The 21,980-nt window shown below is 37.4% G+C and overlaps 1 protein-coding gene across 2 annotated transcripts in view; it reads left to right on the top strand.

Annotated features, from left to right (window-relative positions):
* The window catches only part of TRAPPC12 (trafficking protein particle complex subunit 12), an 85,674-nt gene that overhangs the window by 11,020 nt on the left and 52,674 nt on the right, over nt 1-21,980 (top strand). For both annotated transcript variants that reach the window (XM_081324384.1, XM_081324385.1), the window contains exons 5-6: nt 10,708-10,821; nt 11,703-11,841. In XM_081324384.1, coding sequence (XP_081180510.1) covers nt 10,708-10,821; nt 11,703-11,841 — 253 coding nt within the window. The remainder of the gene's footprint in view (nt 1-10,707; nt 10,822-11,702; nt 11,842-21,980) is intronic.

Genomic DNA, 21,980 nt, shown 5'->3' with positions numbered 1-21,980 from the left:
TGCCAGAGAAGCTGGAGCTCCGCTTAGCATCATGGCTGGACAGAAAAGGCGAAAGGGTGCAAGGAACTGAGAGAGAAGGCAGCTAGGTGACTGAATGCTTGCTTGCACTTGCTGGGGTGGGGTGGGGCAACTGAGGCTTCCTGGCACATGGCAAGCAGCCCCAGAGCCACACAATTCTGGGACTGTTTGATTGTCCTGCAGGCAGGGTGAAGAGTGGCCAAAGGGCAGAGATGGGGAGAGATAGGTGAGTGGGTGGAGTTGGAGGCAGTCCCTTACCTTTATTGTTGTTAGCTGCGAAGTCGTGTCCGACCCATCGCAACCCCATGGACAACGTTCCTCCAGGCCTTCCTATCCTCTACCATCTTCTGGAGTCCCTATAGGCTCACGCCTACTGCTTCAGTGACTCCATCCAGCCACCTCATTCTCTGTCGTCCCCTTCTTCTCTTGCCCTCAACCTTTCCCAGCATTAGGCTCTTCTCCAGTGAGTCCTTCCTTCTCATTAGGTGGCCAAAGTCCCTTACCTTACTGAGGCTCAAAACTGGAAGGGGCCAAGCTCAGAATGGCTTGGATTGTAGTGGGCACTTGTGCAATGACTTACCGTTCTCAATGACCACAGCAGGGGTTGCTTTTGTAATCATCTGACCTCTCGCTTTATGACTGCACCTGATTTTCAGTGGCAAACCCAATCTCAGTTGTAGCTGTAAGTCAAGGACTGTCTATAACAGGGGTGTCAAACTCGCAACATCACGTGACATGTCGCAATGTATCACGACTTTTTTCCATTTGCCGGCTATGGGATGGCCACGGTTTCGCCATGACTCATCCAGCCCACGGGCCGGCAGTTTGACACCCCTGATCTATAATGAAAAACTTCACACCTATTTAGCACTTACCAAAGCATTACAGCCAGAGCATTTCTTTTTTTACAGTTTAGTTGGTAAGTTTTGATACAGTGGTAAGAGTAATCCTTTTTGCCAAACTGGGGAGAAAAATTAGATTGAAAAAAATCATGAAAAACTAGACATGCTTATCTTTGTAAAAAGAAGATTTATCCTAAAATATACAGCACTATTTTTAGTATCACAAACAAATAAGAGAGATAGGAAAAAGGTAGGTTTGAAATTTTATATTGTTATGTCTCTATAAATGGCGGTCTATGGTAGAATTCACCTAAACTGGTTAATTAACATTTTTCTTTCTTTTTCTGTTCTGTATCACTTTATAGTGTAATCAGTTGTTCTCTACCCCAAAATTCGTTTTGCGTATCTTTGTTTTAAACCATTAGACCAACAGTTACTATTCACAGATTTTTTTTTAATGTGTCATTAAACTTCCCTTGAGACTTCTGTGAAGCCAAAAGTATCTCTTTTTTAAAAGGAATGTTTGAATAGACTTAAAGAGTACTGTATCAGAAGATTATCAGGTGAATTTAAGATGACAAAATATTCACAGATCACATCACTGAAATATTTCCGGATTGACTTATGAAAAAATTGCCAGGTTTATCTAAAACAAACAATAAATAATTAAGAGGGAAAGCAATCAATCTCTTCAAACAATCTCTCCATCCCATATGCCTCACTCTCTACAAACAAATTTTTAAAGCCTCATCATCCATTCTAATCAACAAATCCTTTAAGAGTTACCAGAAATAACAATGTATCATACAATGTATTATAAACTTGAACTAACAAATCTACTTGAAATTGCTTCCTTTTACATTTATCTCTTATTTTCTATCTTAAATCCCCAAACCTCATCTTTCAAATCCTATCATAAAAGTTATTAAAAGTTATCAGAATAATATAATTATTTTAACCTTAATCCAATAAACTTAAAATATGACAAATGAAGTCTTTCCAATATAACTCTTGTCTATAAACAAAATCTTAAAATATCATCTAGTCCTAGTCAGGAAAAAGCCATTACAGATTACTAGTGATAATAACCTATTTATTTTAACCTTGGTCAAATAAATCAACTATATTCCTTCTGCTTTCTCCTAACAATCCTGACCTTTTTCCCTTCTAATATGTCCAGTTTCTTTTCATGTTCTCTTTGTCTCTTCTCACAAAATTGCATTAACAAATTGCTTTTGTAAATCTAACACAAACATTATCCAAGTCACTCTTCTGATCCATGTATAATATTTTTAATTATTAAAAACATCAACTGGTATTTCATATTTTTCCTTATTCTGTTTGAAGCTTGTCATTTGAAAATCCCAATTTAAATCAGTTTCATTCTTATCCAATAAGATTTGATTCTCTTCTGAAACAACATTTAGTTTATCAATTATGGGTGAGATCCTTAAAATTAACTTCTAAGTCCATTGTTCACAACTCAATAGATCTATTGCTGAAATGTTTTACTCCATTTTGCTTTATCAAATCCAGTATAAGTGTGCTTTTCTTTTAATTATAATCTGTGTTTCCTTCTTATGTTGCCTAGTGTCCAACCTTTAAAATCCCATCTTATCATGTTGTTTTTCTTCTGAGAGCAAATGGGATGGATTTTTATATGTATTTTTAAAATGTTATTAAATCCATCTGGACTTTTAGTCTGTTTGTAACTTTCTAAAATCAACATTCTCTAATAACCTTTTCCTGTTAATTCAGAAAAAATATTTTTTGCAAATCCTGAAACTCATACTTAAAGCTTCTATCATAAGGATTGAAGAAAATACCTAGTTGAATATCAAAAAACTTGCTGTTTTGGAGATTCTGAATATATAAAAAACAATAAAAAATTAATTCCAGAATGATTAACAAATGCAGTTCATTCTTTTTTTAAAAAAATAAAAAGTGCAATTTGCCTACCTATCTAGTGGATAACATCCTTTGATCCTTCAGTTTTATGTCTCTAAAATGCATAAGAAATCTGTCTGTCTATCTATCTATCTATCTATCTATCTATCTATCTATCTATCTATCTATCACCTATGATCCCATGTTTCAGTTGGGACCTTAAGGAGTCACACGTTCTTCTCCTAATTTTCACCACAATAAGAACTTGTAAAGAACTTGTAAAGAACTTGGACTGAAAGTAACTAGCCCACAGTTACCCAGTTAGCTTCTGTGACTGAAGGTAGATTAGAACCTGGTTCTTTCCAGTCCAGTCCTTAATCATTTCATCACACCAGCTTTTTTAGCACAATTGTTAGCTACCATTTTGTGAGCTACGATTTTTTAAAAGGTTATTATATTTTAGTCTGTCCTTTAAATGAAAGAAGAGAAGAAGGGCAACGGAGATGACTTAGCAGAGTAAAATCCTCAGGGACTCCTTTCCTTTCCTTACCTTTAAATGAATGGCTACGACTGCAGTTTTATAATTTTGGGCAAATAATAATTTCAGAAAACATTTACGAAAACCAGTTAAGGCTAATTTTTTGGCAGTGCTGCTGATGGAATAATATTTACCAATGGAATGAATTCCTCCTCTTCATCCATCATCCTTCTGCCCGCTCCCAGATTGGTCTTGGGAAAAATGCATGGACCAATGGAGAAGAGACCAAGGGAAAGTCATGATACACATTAGAAGACAGTTTGCAAAAAATCACATGTAGCTCCTTAATTGCGATATTTTATTATCTTATAAATGTAAAGGAATAGCATTAGGAAATTTTAGCCTTAGACGAGTTACTGACCAATTTTTTTTAAGTGATGTCAATGTGTTCTACCCAGATAATTTATACTAGAGAAGAATGCCATCCAAAATGGAGGAGGAAATTTTAATCATTTTAATGGTGTCACATGTACAGTTAATGACTCCCTGTGGGGGGGGGGGAAATCATTTCTTTTTTCTCTTAGTGGAACATTAGATTTTATGTGGAATTTCCATCCATTGTCAAACATAGTAAATGGTGGGCCTCTTGTGCATATTTATTTTTTTATAGCTGAGAAGTTTCCATTAAAAAAAATTCTCCTGATTTAAGTAATATTTTTTTTATTCCTGAAGTTAAATTATAATTAGTTTTTTTTAAAAAATCTGAAATGTTTTCTTATTTTAATCTCCATTCTGAATTGATTTGCAATCTTACGTTGCATTCTCCATTGTCTACATTCTGACTTCATGCTCAGTATGAATAAGCTAACTTTAAAAATCTTTGATAGTTCATGTTTGTCTGTCCCCAACTTTGACCCAACTATGTAGTAAACCTGGGAAACTTTCACTTCTGTTTAAGCAGAGTTTGTCATATCATCTGACTTTATATAGCAAATAATATTTGAAACAAGCAAACTAGATTTCTAGGCATTTTATACCAAACTAATACATAGCACTTTCTTCTGGTATATATCTTAATCTTGAACAATGATTTCCCTGTAGTTGATTTGAGCCAGGGGAAGGCAACCTTGGCTCTTTTATGACTTGTGGACTTCAACTCCCAGAATTCCTGAGTCAGCATGGGTGGTTCAGGAATTCTGGGTATTGAAGTCCACAAGTCATACAAGAGCCAAGGTTGCCTACCCTTGATTTGGCCAATTGCTTTGAGAATATTTAGAGGTCATGGACATCTTTTAGGGGCTCAGAGGACAGCAAGTGATGACATGTGCATTATAACAGCAGCATGCAAATGACATGACTTACACACTAACATTAAATGCCATGACATCATATAAAGTCATATTGGGATGATTTCACGACATGCATGTTCTCATTTTGATGTTATTGCAACTTGTTAGGGATATTACTGTTAATATTTTATTATTACCTACTGAACAATAAATATAAAGAAACAGACACACTGCTCTAATATTTCTTTTAGAAAAGTAAGTTTCTTACTCTTGGTTTTGCTTAGGGAATAGTTGAGTAGTATTCAATAATTCCCTTTGGAGGAGAATCCAGATGGTCGCCGAAATTTAGTAACAGTAATAAAAAATTTGAATGTATATTTGAAATCAGACATCTATTTATTTGTTATTGCTGCTCCTCTGTTCTGCTATAACACCTGAACTATTTAACCTTTATTGCATATATACATCTGTCATGCATCAAAGAACAGATGGTGTCCATTCCTACAATTCTGAGTCTTTTGGTTGTGATCCCATTAAACTAGGCAAGATGTTTTTGTGCCTGTATCTGAGCAAAAGTTTCAAATATGTGAGTTATAGCACATTTTTCTTATTGTAATGGTAGAATTGTGACCCAGGATTACCTTGGTTTCCACCTCATGCTAGTGATCGTTAACTATTTGTAGGCAAGCTACCGTCATCTTTGCATTGGTAATATGAAGAGAAAAGTGAAGAGGTCTCGTGTTGTATATGAAGATAATGTGTATTGTGTGCCGTAAATATTAAACATTGGGATCTTATTTATCACTATTAATCAATTAATCCCCTATTTAAATAATGTGTTTTCAATCTATAGATTATTTTTGCTTTTTAGTATGGATTTTTATTTTGAAATAAACTTTAAAATACGAGTAAGAAGTACATGACAGCGCAATAAGAATTTTAATGAAAAGGGGAAGAAAACTCATCGATTGAAGGCCGTATTGCAAGATTTATTAGTAGCATGGTGTAACGGTATATGGGAAAGACCTTGGGAGACTGAGCAAAGAGACGCTGCCAGAGAACAGTCAGATAAGAGACGGCATAGCCCACAGCTGGGTAATGGGTAGCACAAGAGACTCAGATAGGATCCTTTCTAGTTTCTCATGCTTCAGACCTGTAAGATTCTGTCAATATGGCTTTGCAGTTAAGCAGATTTAGCTCATCTGGTTGTGATTCCTGTCTGGTTTACCCTGCAAGGACACACGGTGGTTAGAATAAAACAACCAAAAGAGTAGCTCACTAATTAAAAACAGGTTTTTTCATATGTAAACACATGATAACTCTATATCATTTTAACCCACCACGTAATTTTTTAACCCGCCACGTAATTTTATTTCCCAACTTGCCTGCCAACATTATCTTTTTAAGTTTGGTGAAGTGGTTAAGGCACCAGGCTAGAAAATGGAAGACTGTGAGTTCTAGTCCTGCCTTAGCCATAAAAACTGGCTGGGTGACTTTGGGCCAGTCACTCACTCTCAGCCCACCTCTCAGGTAGTTACATGGTTGCTGTTGTGAGGAAAACAGGAGCAGAAAGGTGTATTGGGTATGTTTGTTACCTTGAGTTATTTGTAAAAATAATAAAGGCAGGAGACAGACTGAGAGACCTTCTTCTTTCACTGAAGCAATGTGTATTCAATTAGGGAGCTCACCAAAATTGGAATTTCATCCATAGTGCTCTCTTTTGTTCAAAGAAGACTCCAAAAGGAACCATGTAATGGTCACACCTAATTCTGAGCCTTCCCAGTGCCCATTTTCATTTTTTTAAAGTCCTTTTTTGTAAAATGTTCTCAGTTGCACTAGTGGTATGGCCTATATACGGTAGTATGGAACAGGAATCTCAGATTCTCCAAGTCATTTTCTGCACCCTACAACCATTCATTGTATGGGCTGAAAACGCTGCTAAGCAAAGCCAACACAATATCTGTCATGTAAACAGGCATAGAGAGGGCTCCAGGAATGAAACAGGATGGAAACATCAGACTAACAATATATTTTAACCCAATATGACGATCTTCCTGCAGCAGTGAGATCCGGTCAGTTGGTCAAGGCAATTGGGGCCCACTCTTCTGTTTTATAGTACATGCTACCACATTACAAAATAGATGTTGAAACTTTGGGGAAAGTGCAAAGAAGAGCAACTAAGGCAGACGTGTCAGACTTGCGACATCACGTGACATCGCGCAGTGTTATCGGGACAGTTTTGCCATTGCCGGCAATGTGGTGGGCGCGGCTTCTGAATGACGTGTTTGGCCTGCAGGCCGGCAGTTTGACACTCCTGAACTAAGGCAATTAAAGGCCTGGAGACTAAAACATAAGAAGAACGATTGCAGAAATCCTAGTCGAGTCTAGAGAAAAGAAGGACTGGGGGGGTGGGACATGATAGCAGTATTCCAGTATTTGAGGGGCTACCACAAAGAAGAGAGGGTCAACTTATGTTCCAAAGCATCAGAAGACAAGACAAGAAACAATGGATAGAAACAAATCAAGGAGAGAAGCAACCTGAAAATAAGGAGAAACTTCCTAACAGTGAGAACAATTAACCAGTTGAACAGCTTTGCCTTCAGAAGTTGTAGGTGCTTCATCACTGGAGTTTTTTCAGAAGAGACTGGACCGTCACTTGTCTGAAATGGTATAGGGTCTGCAGTTTGAGCAGGGGGTTGGACTAGAAGACCTCCAAGGTCTCTTCCAGCTCTATTCTGATTTGATTTGAAATGGTACCTGTAACTCCAGGCATAGGCAGCAGGCCAAGAAAGAAAGCCAGCAGACTGGGCTTTCCCAAGAAAGGGAAAGAAGAGGTCATCAAAGAGGTGGGGTCTGGGCTGATTGCCAGCTAAGAGACAGGAATGACAGTGCGTGACCGTTCAGGTTCTCCTTGCTGAGCAGAGGTAGGAAGGAATCTACTAGGCAAGGAGAAAGAAGAGAAGGAAAGCAAATGAGAAGAACAGATACCTCTGCTCAGCAAGGAAAGAAGGGGTAAAAAAAAAATTGGACAGAAGGGCGGGATATAAATGGAATTAAAAATGGAATTAAATCCTAATCCCATCTTGTTCCATCTTGATAAAATATACACTATCAGCACAATAATAAAACCAAATATTGATGTTCTGGTTAATGCAAAACGCCGCAAGCTATGGGACCAAATTCAAACAGCAGTTTTGCAACTCCGTTTTTGAAGTATTTCTGTTTCCTAGTAACTTTTCTCAATGAAATAAACTTGTGTGTGATGGCATTCCACAATACTCTTCCTTCATTTTTCACTCATTGGAGACTTTAGTATCAATGTGTGAAAAGGCTTTGGCTTTGCAGCCCTTTGGCTAATGAATGCTTCCTTATGCGACACTGGGCTTGAGTGTGAAACCTAGACTATAGCTGCTAACCCTTAGTCAAGAATGGTGCTCTCATTTTGAAGCATTTCGTGTTTTTTTCTTCATAACTAAAGTTATGATCAGAATGGGGTACCGGTACTTTTTGCTCTCTTAATTCTATTATTATTATTATTATTATTATTATTATTATTATTATTATTATTATTATTATTATTATTATTAATTTTATTTGTATAGCGCCCTTCTCCCGAAGGACTCAGGGCGGTGAACAGGGCAGTACATGTTAAAAGACAAAATACAAAAATTAAAAGAGATTAAACAAAATGCCCACAACTCTTACAATAGGTTAAAACACATTAAAAGTAATAAAAACCCAACCCCATCCCATCAGGCCAGGCCAGCTTGTTCGAAGAGATACGTCTTTAGATCACGCCGGAAGGATTATTCATCTCAAGTTGTGCTTTTAATGAAATACTTAGGATCATGTGATTTACAAAAGCTCCCTCCAGAAGCGGTGAATGCTCCAACACTGGAGGTTTTTAAGAAGAGACTGGACAGCCATTTGTCTGAAATGGTATAAGTTTTCTTGCCTGAGCAGGGAGTTGGATAAGATGACCTCCAAGGTCCCTTCCAACTTTATTATTATTATTAGCTGTATGAAAATAAATATGGTGTCCTCGAGGTACTATAAGATTTTTTAAAATTCTTGTTAGAACAGTAATTCATAGGATCCTTCAAAATTTAAGGAATATTACAGAGTTTTTAAAAAAATGGCCATGCTCAGATAATTCATGATTTCCTCAGTAATGATTTATAAAGCCAGGACATAACATCAAGGTTTAGTAAGCCTCTGTCGTGGTCGTCTTCTTCTATTATAATTTGAAGGTTTTTTTCCTGACCTATCCCAGAAAAAGATGCAGTAACTTGATGCGTTGCACTCAGGTTACACAGGGTTTGTGCCTTCAAGTATCTTTTTGGGAGTGGAGCACAGAGTTTTGCACAGCCAGATCTGTACTCTCTATACCGGGCACTAATTAAGCATTCAGACATCAGTTATCCAGAATTCTTTAGTTCAACCTATTTTATCCTATGATAAGTACTGGGATGCCATATTGGGCAAATCTGAAAATTAATTAGGGGTATAAATTTTTTTCCCTGCAAGCTAAATAGCTGCCGTGAGGTATATAAAATCGTGATGCTACTTAATTTTAGCCCCTACCACCTTGCGCGCAATGCTCCTTAACACCCTACTTGCCTTGTTCGTTTTCTAGACAAGGACTGACATTTCTGAACAAAGCATATATACTGTTTGTAAGTTGCATTTGGAGCCCAGAGGCATTCTTGGGAATAAAGGTGATGTTTGCAATTCATCAACTCATTAATTTCTCTATTTAGAAAAAAATAGCCAATTAGGGCAGGAAGTCTGGCAGGAGCCAAAGGAATTGTCTGTAGATACACGAACACACCTGGAGGTCAAATAGTGTCCAGGCCCATTTTGCATTCTTCACCTTAACCGTGGTTATTCTACAATTCAGTAGTGGGTAGATATGCCCCAATGCTTTGCTGGAGGTTCATGCAGCTAGTCAAAAAGAAGGGAAAAGATAAGCGAGGTTTACAGGAAGGTCCTGTAGGAAGAGTTGATGAGTTGCCCTTGGGTAGATCAATATATTGTAACTTGCCATAACATTCAGCAGAGCTATTTTGTGACTTAGGACATTGTTGCTTGTAGCTCGTTCGTAAGAGTGTCCACTCCATAAATTTCACACATATTCTCTAGCTCCAAAAAACATGGACAGATGGCGTAATGTGTCAGGTAAACACGCTCAATTGTGAAATGCAGTGTGATTTTTCTAACAATCTAATGTCATAAGTTACATTTTGTCCTGGGTTTGTGACTCTGGCTTGTTAGGACTGAAAGAAGGCAAGGTTACTTATTTGCAGATGATGCTAACAAGCCACGAATTGTCATCCAAGTTTGTTCAGCTGCTCTTGGCAAGTGCCAAGCAAGAGCAGTCAGGCAGTGTGCATCCCTGCTTGTTCATGATAAGCTAAAATTTTAAAGAATTCTCGCTTACCTTGGTGTTCAAACATTGTAACAAATAATCCTCTTTACTGCCATCGCTTTGACTGGAAGCAAAATACAACTTCTCTTTCTAAGCTTTGGATCAGGGAAAAATAAGTTGTTTCTTCTGGTGGCAGTATTTGTGACTTTGAAGTATCCGTCATCTTTTTATTATGCAGATTGTTTAAGTTTTAAATATAAAATTCATGTTACTTCTGCTAAACATCTACTGAGTGCTTTCTGATTGAATGAATAGATGCTGAAAACTTCAAGTATTTATATTTATTAAAATGTAGTTTCCACATAGCTGAATTTTCAAGCACAGCTTACTGAATTACCTTTATGATTTAACTGATTAAAATGACGAGGAAAATAACTTGATTCCAAAGGGAAAAAAATAAAATAGCAATGCTACTTAGAGGCAATAGATGGGATTGTTTTGCAGTGGCAAAAATGTTGCATATTCTTGAAGGATTAAAAACTGATAACTATTTCTGAATGAACAGTCTCTGGCACTTCATAATAAATTATGTATCCTTTTACACCAGCAATCTTCTAATTGTAAAATGTGAGTCATGCCTGGCTTTGCTTCTTGCCTAATTATACAAGTAGCTTTGACAAATGACATTCTGTTTCCTACTGGCCAGTTTTAGTGACCTTGTCAGTATTACTAATGGCTAGTTGTAGCTGCTTCAAGCAAAATAAGCAGCTTCAGGTTTTTAGCTGCTAAATTGTTATTTAGCCTATTCTTTCCTTTTCACTCCAGAGCACCAAAAACTGGAGAGCAGCAGTTGATCTCTGTGGACGACTTCTGACAGCCCATGGTCAAGGCTATGGCAAAAGTGGACTACCCACCAGTCACACAACAGACTCTCTTCAGGTACGTTTACCTGCAGGTCAGGCAAAAGTTAGGATGCATGTTAAACATGCACATCTTAAACATGTGTGGGAATGGGCAATTGGTTCCACATTAAGGATCTACCAGAAATGTCAAACACACACTGGATACCTCCAATTTTTCCTTTAGTTATTCCCCAATCTTTCTTAAGATTCTTTCAGATGAATGATAAATAATTCTTGCAGTTATGAATGAAAAAACCAAGGTCGACATTTCTTACTTAAACAGTTCACTTTACTTTGGTGCTTAGGAAAAATAGATATTGCCTTCGCTTGTTCTAGCGTAGAAACATAGGGGATGACCATCGTGAGAAAACAATTAACTTTTCGGTTAGATTTTAAGATGTATTAACAGTTAACATATGTTTTCATTAGTGTTGCAAATTTAAAGTATTGCAAATACTTCTTTATAGGCAATTGCAACATCTAAATTAGAAATATTAAGGACCAAAAGATAGAAAAGTGTTTTGCTAGTAAACTAAATGTTTGACAGAGCCAGTAATGTATCTGCATTTTGAACCTCTTATGAGAGGCAGTTAAGGTGAATAATTGAGGATAGGAATGATCCACATATGTCTTAAATTAATGTCAACATATTAATTCTGTATAATCAGATTATGTATAGAGTACTATCCAACCATGTAAGGTAATTCATTTGCAAATGAGTTCAAAAATAAAGGGGGAAAAATTCAGCTCAAGAGGAAAATTTCTGGAAAAAAATGAACTTGCATGCGCACATGAAAAATAATCTTTAGATCTAATAGTATCACAGGTTTTTGTTGTTCATGGCTGAAACAAAATCTGATAATACATTTTTGTATTACAGTAATAGCTGTAAACATTTTTTTCTTTTTTACTTTCAAGATTTGGTTTGTAAGACTAGCGCTCCTGGTAAAACTGGGTCTGTACCAAAATGCTGAAGTGGAATTTGAACCATTTGGAAACCTAGACCAGCCTGATTTGTATTATGAATATTATCCTCATGTATATCCAGGGCGCAGAGGTAAAACTGTTTATATGTTTATTCCTATTAACTGTTTCTTTGGGGTCTTGTATCATTTTTATCAATAGTCACTGGTTTAATAATGAATGCACTACCATAATATAAACATTACAGCATATTACTAAAATATCACAAAATCTTTGCAATAGTAATACATGCTGCTGCATCTTTTGATTAGTAGAAAATATTTTCCAAAACAGACAGATTATACATTTATAGATTATACGTTCCTTGAAATCTGGGAAAATATCATATTTCCAGTTTCTCTTTTAGCCATCCCAAATTCTCCATACAGCTATAATACCTGATAAACAGTCAAATTCCAAAGCTTGGGTATACAGTTAAACATTAAATTAGCACCTTTAACATTTAAACTTTTCTCCCATAAATGTGCTTACCGGTATATTACACTCATCTGTGGGCCGGAGGTCTGAGCATTATAAATAATCACAAATATTTTATAATTGTTAAATAGCAATTCTGTGGTCAGCAATATATGAGCAGGCTTTAATAAAAAGCATAGCATATGCAGAGGCAGGTATTGACTGTGGTTAATATAAATAATATAAATATCTGCCTCTACATAGGCTGTGTTTTTTATTGGTTCATAGTGTTCTTAAGGGACGCGGTGGCTCAGTGTGTTAGGATGCTGAGCTTGTCAATCAGATGGTCGGCAGTTTGGTGGGTCGAATCCCAAGTGCCGCGTAACAGAGTGAGCGCCTGTTACTCGTCCCAGCTTCTGCCAACCTAGCAGTTCGAAAGCACGTAAAAATGCAAGTAGAAAAATAGGGACCACTACGGTGGGAAGGTAACAGCGTTCCGTGTGCCTTTGGCGTCTAGTCATGCCGGCCACATAACCACGGAGATGTCCTTGGACAAATGCTGGCTCTTCAGCTTTGAAACGGAGATGAGCACCAGCCCCTAGAGTTGGAAACGACTAGCACGCATGTGCAGGGGAACCTTTACCTTTACCTTAGTGTTCTTAATTCTTCTATTGTTCAGAATTATGTCTGAGTACATAAATCATGTTTAAAGATTGGCTGTGAATTAGTATATAAAAGAAGACTTGTAACTAAATTTACAAATCCTATTTTTTTTAAATCCCATTTATATCCTGCCCTTCTCCGAAGACTCAGGGCGGCTTACAATCTAAAGCACAAATCAATGTGCTTAGCAATAGCCTTATTCTATGTATATGCCTGCTTATTAGGGCTTTCGGGCATTATTACAAAGTCAGCTTATTGCCCCCAACAATCTGGGTCCTCATTTTACCTACCTTGGAAGGATGGAAGGCTGAGTCAACCTTGAGCCTGGTGGGACTTGAACCTGCACTAATTGCAGGCAGCTGGTGTTACTTAAGGAGGCATTAGCGCTCTGCTCCACCAAGGCTCTTTTCTATGTATCACACCTTCATATTATGTGGAAGCCACTCAGAATCATTTTGGGCATTATTACAAAGTCAGCTTATTGCCCCCAACAATCTGGGTCCTCATTTTACCTACCTCGGAAGGATGGAAGGCTGAGTCAACCTTGAGCCTGGTGGGACTTGAACCTGCACTAATTGCAGGCAGCTGGTGTTACTTAAGGAGGCATTAGCGCTCTGCTCCACCAAGGCTCTTTTCTATGTATCACACCTTCATATTATGTGGAAGCCACTCAGAATCATTTTGGGCATTATTACAAAGTCAGCTTATTGCCCCCAACAATCTGGGTCCTCATTTTACCTACCTCGGAAGGATGGAAGGCTGAGTCAACCTTGAGCCTGGTGGGACTTGAACCTGCACTAATTGCAGGCAGCTGGTGTTACTTAAGGAGGCATTAGCGCTCTGCTCCACCAAGGCTCTTTTCTATGTATCACACCTTCATATTATGTGGAAGCCACTCAGAATCATTTTGGGCATTATTACAAAGTCAGCTTATTGCCCCCAACAATCTGGGTCCTCATTTTACCTACCTCGGAAGGATGGAAGGCTGAGTCAACCTTTAGCCTGGTGGGACTTGAACCTGCACTAATTGCAGGCAGCTGGTGTTACTTAAGGAGGCATTAGCGCTCTGCTCCACCAAGGCTCTTTTCTATGTATCACACCTTCATATTATGTGGAAGCCACTCAGAATCATTTTGGGCATTATTACAAAGTCAGCTTATTGCCCCCAACAATCTGGGTCCTCATTTTACCTACCTCGGAAGGATGGAAGGCTGAGTCAACCTTGAGCCTGGTGGGACTTGAACCTGCACTAATTGCAGGCAGCTGGTGTTACTTAAGGAGGCATTAGCGCTCTGCTCCACCAAGGCTCTTTTCTATGTATCACACCTTCATATTATGTGGAAGCCACTCAGAATCATTGAGAATCAGCAGCATACAAGTTCAGTGAATAATAATAATAATAATAATAATAATAATAATAATAATAATAATAATAATAATAATAATAATATAATAGTTGTTGTTGTTGTTGTTGTTGTTGTTTTGTTGGCCACACATTCTTCCAGAGCCTTGAATATAAATTTATCTATGGTTCTAAAGGCAGATTTTCATTAACAACGTAACATAACCTGGCTTGCTTAGTTATGGTTTAAAGTATCTTGGGAAAACACTGCTGTGGATGAAAATAATAAACGAAAGAAAGAAAGAAAGAAAGAAAGAAAGAAAGAAAGAAAGAAAGAAAGAAAGAAAGAAAGAAAGAAAGAAAGAAAGAAAGAAAGAAAGAAAGAAAGAAAGAAAGAAAGAAAGAAAGAAAGAAAGAAAAAGAAAGAAAGAAAAGTTTGTAGTAGGTCGAAGTGAAATCTATTCACTTTTGAAAGTAAATTCATTTAAGGTACAAAGAAAAAGTTTGTGACTATCCTAGATAAGCTGTCTGCATTTCTGTGGTAACTTACTGGTACTATCTGGACAGACGATAACTTTCACCACCGCTATTTGTTATTTTTCTGGGCTAAGGGGATACAGCCAAACACTGTATGCCTGTTTAAGACATGACTTCCTTTCTAGGTGACCTTACTATGCCATACAAATATGATTTCTCCTAAGTCTTGCTGCAGTTGCTTAATATAGGTAGTCCTCGCTTAACAGACATTTGTTTGGCAACCATTCAAAATTAGGACAATGATGAAAAAAGCGACTTATGAACAGTCCTCACACTTACAACCAACACAGTGCCTCCTCAGTCGTGTGATCGAGATTTGGATGCTTGGCAACCTGTCAGATCTTTACAACAGTCACAGCATCCCACGTCCATTTGCAACCTTCCCAGATGACCTCTGACAAAGTCAATGGAGAAGTGGGGAAGGTCACATGTTGTGGTCACATAATGTCTCACTCAATGACTATGGTGATTCACTTCATGACCATGGCTAAAAAAGAAATAAAATTGGGTGCACTGGTAAGATGCCACATTTGATGATTGCACCTCTTAATGGTGAATTTTCTGGCGCCTGTTGTATTGTAAGTCGAGGACTATCTGTAGTGAGGATGTCCTCCGAGCACGTAACTAGAGAGGTGTTAATGAATAGGCGCATTGCATTTGTAGGTCAAATGATGCTATATTGCATAGCGGTCTAGGTAAAACAATGGATAGACATTATTGAGAAAGTATCAGGCATGGACCAGCCTTTGTGTATTTGTTCATTTGCAATTTGGAAAGTTACTTTTTTTTAAAGTTAAGGTTTAGTTAGTAATCCATGATCAAACATACTGCAGCATCCATATTTATGGATTCCTGAACAATAGTAAATTAGCAAGTAGAATTGTAATCAAATCCAAGAGACAATCGGTATACATCTGGTCTTTATGCAAAAGAGGGTGGCAGGTATGTTAGATCAAACAATTTCTCTGTATTGTTGGACAAGAAACAATGGTTGGAAACTGAACAAAGAGAGAAGCAACCTAGAATTAAGGAGAAACTTCCTGTCAGTGAGGACAATGAACCCCACCCGCCAGAGACCCCCCTGGATCTCCCCAATCCTGCCCGGCCCCCACAGGCGTCCATCCCCACAAGCATCATTGAGGTGGCCACACCCATCGCGGTCACACTCACCCAGTCAGCACTGCAGCCATGCCCACCCAGTCAGCCACACCCACCTGGCACCCAGCAATAAATAAATCTATTTTATCCTCATGACCTGAGAGATGCAAAGGGTATATTTGAAAATATGCCTTGGAAAAAGAATAGCAAAAGACATCTGAACTGTTGTCATTAAGTAGCTAATTTTAATTTAAAAAACAAACATGAAGTATAAAGATGCTTTAGCTACTATGCAGTAATCATCATCCTTGATAATATGCTGATGGTTGCTTAATTTTCTTTTCATTTTTTCCATATAACACGCATAAATGTAAAATCTTTGATTTATTTATCTCATTTTGATTCACAATAGTTAAAAGAATTAGGCAATTAAAATGCACTTTGCAATCAAATATGTCAAGATGCAAATAAATAATGGTTATGAAAGTGGTAGAAAATATATTTCATTTAATTCATGGGTGCAATTTAGATCAATTCAAAATATTCATTGAATTAAATACAGTATATTTATTTTGGAACAGCATGTACATTTCAGCCTAGAATCTTATGAATATCCAGGAATTATGTAGCTGTTGTTTAGCATCTGTATAAGTAGACTTATTAAATATCTATCTTTTATTTCATTTTTCCCCTCTCTGATTTTTTTCTCCTTTTTATGTGCCAAAGTGCATCTCAGTTGCCCAACTATCCTATCAACTTTACTAACACATCAAATGTATTTTACCTCAGCTTCTCTTGAATCCTAATTTTCTCATATCTCCTTTCATTAACTAAGATTAAGCTAATTTTCTTTATTTTGGCTGAATAAACCTGGCTTCTTAGGAACTTGTTTTTTAATCTACATAGTAAAGCTTCAAAGAGTGTGCAAAAGCTTGCTGAGGGGAGCAAATATGCAATACACGTATATAATCTACTGCGGGTAGGATGTTTAACGTGATGGATCCATATGCGTGTGCATTCTTACCTACTCATTTCTTTGTGACAAATATCTTATGCTGCTGATATAAAAATGACTGTGTGCTATGGAGAGTAAGGATTCACTGCTGCACTGTACCAAATTGCAGATATGCAAGTTTGGGAAATGAGGATTTTATATGACTTTAGATTTGTAAGCCACCATTGCTCAGCACAAGTTTCTGTTGATTGCCTGGCCCAGAAAACTGTTTCAGACATAAAACCGTTTTTTTCAGGTTAAATTTTAGTAGATAGTTACCGCTCAGTGGCTACTCTATTGATCACTTCAGCAAAGAGTAGAAGTTAATTATGACAGTCAGTTGATGATTTTGCCGAAGGAAAAAAGTACTAATAGCACCTGATTTCTCTGTCTCCCCGTTCTCTTTTTCTGTCAAGAAATTGCTATGCCAAGATTTGAAAAAGCCCTAGGATTTTAATTTGACTATGCATTATTCTATTTGATCACTGCATGACGTGGGGCCTGGTCTTTTAAAATCATGCATCTGCTAATTCTTCCCTTAAAAACCTTATGTAAGGGCAAGGGGCAAGATGGTGAGGTCTATGTCTTTACCTTTGTTTGAAGACATAGAATTCCACATAGTGGTTTATTTGTTATTTTGCGGCTGAAAAAAAAGGTGTGAATTGACCCCTTAGTTTTAAAATGCACGGCTTCAGAAATTGTGATCACAACTTATGTACTCAAGGTAGCATTAAATATATTTTTAAATGATGAGCAGTAGAACATTTTTCTATTGTTCTGTTCTCAGAAATATCAAATTATGTATTTTCTTAACATGGCCATGCTAATAAATAAAGGTAGAACTGTTGGGTTGGAAAGTTTACCTTTTTTCTCACCTAGTGGTGTTACAGTATACATGGCAGAGAATCTAGCATCCAAGTGAATTGTTGATTTTCAAAGGAATTGAACAAAGACGTCAGGCATAAGCCTGCAGTCATGCCATAACATTGTCAGGCTGTTACGTTTTGTTTTCCTTACTATTCTTGGGTTGCTATAGGTAGCCCTAATCTGTTGTATTTTTTATATATATAAAAAAAATCAGGTGTTGTGCCTCAGTTATTCCTGTCAAGATACTCTCATATCTTTTGGCATTTGCCAAATCTTTGTTTAGGAGACCTTGTGTCACCATCATTTTTGAGAACTGTTAATTTACAAACAGAGCTTGTGGGATTATATGTAAACTACATTGAAATATAAACCTGGATGACTATTATAGAACATTAAGATCTATCTCTTCATTTTGGAAAAAAATTGCATCCTTAGTAATGCTGGAATTCCTTGAATCTCTGTTTTCCTTTGTTTGTTGCTGTCTTCTCAATTGTAAATGAATCGTACTGAATTTCTGAAAAAGTACCCACTGCGTTTAAGGTATTATACATCAGCTCAGGGACCAAACCTGCAGCTAATAATAAAGAATGCAGAAGCAGTGATGCCATTCTGCTTCTTTGATGTTCCAGCCTCTGTTCCTTTTTGACAGCCAAACGGCCAGCCGGCTAGCCCTATCTACGTAGCTTAAGCAAGAGGTGACTGAAAAGGGATGTGTGCATTATTTATGTCTGAACAGCTAAACAAGTAAGGTAGACTCTCTTTATTAAAACTGAAATTCTGTGTGAACGTCAGCTGTATATTCTAGGTCCAATCTTTGTTCAGAAGGAAAAAAAAGGGTGACACGTGGGAATGTAGTTATTTCTTTTCCTTAAAGAAAGTCTAAGGGTAGGTGGGTGTGGGGATTATGAACAGCTGATTCTTTTAGTTTTGAGAAGTACTTGCCTGCAGGATCTAGGAAATAGCAGCTAATTCACTGTTCTCTCTGACATCTGTTCGTAATTCAGTGAGATCATCCTTGGCTTTAGGCTTACAATTTGCTGCAAATATAGAAATAAATTTTAAAAGGAGGGGGGTTTAAACAGCAGCCAGTTTTAAAATATGGCTCCTGAGAACTTGGAACATGATTGATGCATTGATACATTTGATTTTAAGAACTATGCAATTGCATGCTTGTCTTATCTGTTACAGAAGCTTGAAAAACCCTTTTTTGCTTCAAAATGCTTCTTGCTCGCTTCTTACTCTTGCCCCATTTTACCTATTTTCTTCTATATGTGTTTCCAAAAATCTGAAAACTATGAAGCTAACACTATTTTGGAAAAAATAGCAGATCAAAAACCAGATAAGGCAGCTTATTTTGTTGGGGTTGTTCTCCCTGTTCACCGTAGGCACATTTCAAAAATGCCTTGGGTTTCCCTCTAGTGGAAGCAGCAGCATCCTACCATCATATCTGCTGCTAAAAATCTTCTGTGCAAAATTCTGTACAAGGAAGGGGGTGTTCCTAGGAGATCCTTATAATTAAAGCGCTTTCTGGGATTACTTTGCCTTTTTCCCCCAGTTCTTATAAACTAGAATGTTTTCCACCAAGCTTCCAATTATTATCACTGATGTTCTTAAAAAATAATTATGCTAAACTAATCAACAAAATAAAACTTCAAATAATGTAGCCCAAATGTCTACCACACTGCTGGTGCTTTTGATTATTTTAATCCTGGAAAATCTAATATTGTGAGCATTGTTGCTTGTATGTACGCTGAGAGCTTATGCACTAAAGACAAATTCCTTGTGTGTCCAATCACACTTGGCCAATAAAGAATTCAATTCAATTCTATTCTATTCTATTCTATTCTATTCTATTCTATTCTATTCTATTCTATTCTATTCTATTCTATTCTATTCTATTCTATTCTATTCTATTCTAAATTCAAAACACTTTTTTAGTTTCTTTTTGCTGTATAATCAGCATGGGATAGGGTAAAGTTTTTTCTCCTGGTCAGTTTTTGTTTCCCAACACACATCTTGTCTCTAGTCCTCTAACAGCTCTTAATAGCTTGGCTCATCTGCTACAAAAGCAGTGGGTTGCTCTTTATTGCTGCTGGTGACCATAACTGATGCAAGCAAAAAAAAATTCAGGATGGGCAATATTTGTTATCTGAAGCCTTTCAGGACTGGAACTTAAGGGAAACTGGACAAAAACAGAAAGTAGAATAAAATATAAGGGTGCCCCACCCTTTTTTTCCCCCTTTAGACCAGGGGTAGGCAACCTTGGCTCTTGTATGACTCATGGACTTCAACTCCCAGAATTCCTGAGCCAGCCATGCTGAGGGGAAAGGGAGAGGTTTCCAAGCTGAGCCATGCTGGCTCAGGAATTCTGGGAGTTGAAGTCCACAAGTCATAAAAGAGCCAAGGTTGCCTACCCCTGCTTTAGACTGTTGCTGTTTACATTATGCCAAGCATTCCACTTTTACCTATTCGATGCTTTTTTCCTGTTTCTTTGGGAGCATGTGTCAATCTTACCAGGAGCTAACTGGTTGTGTACTCATGCTTGATGAGTGCTGCTACCGGTGCCATCATAATCAAGCATCAAGATTGGAAGGGAGGTGGTACCAGTAATAACAGCTTCAGTTTCTGTGGTAAATGAGTAGGTCCTCAAGATCAACTGATAGCTTATTTGTATTTTGTATAAAGATTATAATAGTGCATTATAACTGAAGGAATTTCTTGCCTATATATGAGCACCTGAAAGATTTCAGTACTCTTTTAATACAGTGAGAAACTGTGCTAGGGATGCTTTACAGACATGAAAGAGTGTATTTTTTAAGTTACACCCATATAATTCTCCAGTTAAACCCACTTTTGCTCTTGTATGTTTCACTTATGTGAAGAAGCGATGTTTGGACATGCAAACGAGGCAAAAGGTATAAAATCCTCCTGCTATTAATTATGGATGGCTAACTCCACTTGAAAGAGACAATAAGAACACTGGAAGTTGTAAAGAAAATACACACTGTAGAAAATCCTTGTAGTACACTTTTGTATATTACACTTGTGTATAGGGTGGTGCCTTTGAGTCAGTGTTGATTCCTGGAAACTGCCTGGACTAGTCACTACGGTTTTCCTGGAAAGATTTCAGAAGTGGCTTGACATTGCTTTTCTTTCTAGGGCTCAGAGAGTGTGACTGGCCCAAGGTCACCTGGCTGGATTTGTGTTGACTCTCAGATTTTGTCCATTTATCCTTATTAACAGTTGATGACTGTGTTGTAAAAATTTGCTTCTGTTTACTTTAAGATTCATAAAGGATAGAAGGTTAGAAGGTACCACATTTGTAGTGTAGCATTTGCCTTTGTTTTTAATTGCTGGGTAAAAAGAATTCTTCTCTTCATTTAATGTTTAACTATTTTAAACAAATTAACTATTTTAAACGCTTCTATATATATTTAGAGCTATTCTGAATTTTTTCTATCACTCTATAGATTAAGATGCTCAAAAATAATTCTGTTGAAAGGACATCTTTTCACCATTTGGGATCCAGCAAAAACCTTTTCTATAGTTTTTTGTTTCCTATAGGTATAACATGGTTTTATTTATTTTTATTTTATTTATTTTAATTCCATTTATATCCCGCCCTTCTCCGAAGACTCAGGGCGGCTTACAAGCTTAGCAGTAGCCTTCATTCTATGTATATGCCTGCTTATTAGGGCTTTCACACACATCCCAAGCGGCATTATTACAAAGTCAGCTTAATTGCCCCCAACAATCTGGGTCCTCATTGCTGTTTTCCCATGTTAGCTGCTTTTTCTCTAGCTCCTTCGTTCTCAATCAGAGGAAGCTGAAAGAAACACCTTGGCAGAAGAATTGTGTGCTGCCACAGAGAAACAAATCAAAATCTTCCTGTTTCAACTGATATTCTGATTGAATGCTCTCTTAAATCTGTTAAAACCTCAGTCAGCACTTCCTGTGATTCTGTCACTTGATTGTTTTTTGTCAGTTGAGTTGATGAGTCTTTATTGATGATGCAAGAGGAAGTGTCCTATTAGTGCGTGGCCTTTCTGCCTCCTTAGCCTTGTGTTCTGTCCTTGAAAGTTAGCTGATCCCCTTTCTGGAGGTCTTTGTGTTCTTAAACCTGACCAGACACTATCCTTCTCTCAGACTCACACACATGCATCCAAACACCTTACAGACTCCATGACAGTAGCACACAACCATGTATCTTCCAAAAACTTTTACTAAACTGTCGCTTACCCTTGTACTCCCAAAGCTTTACCTCATAGACTTCTATTTCTTTGTTTTAAAGCCACCCAGAATGATTCTGGGCAGC

Source organism: Vipera berus (genome assembly GCF_964194415.1).
Source record: "Vipera berus genome assembly, chromosome: 1".
Taxonomy (NCBI): domain Eukaryota; kingdom Metazoa; phylum Chordata; class Lepidosauria; order Squamata; family Viperidae; genus Vipera; species Vipera berus.
The sequence above is the reverse complement of the archived record's forward strand: the minus strand, read 5'-3'. Positions and strand labels throughout refer to the sequence as shown.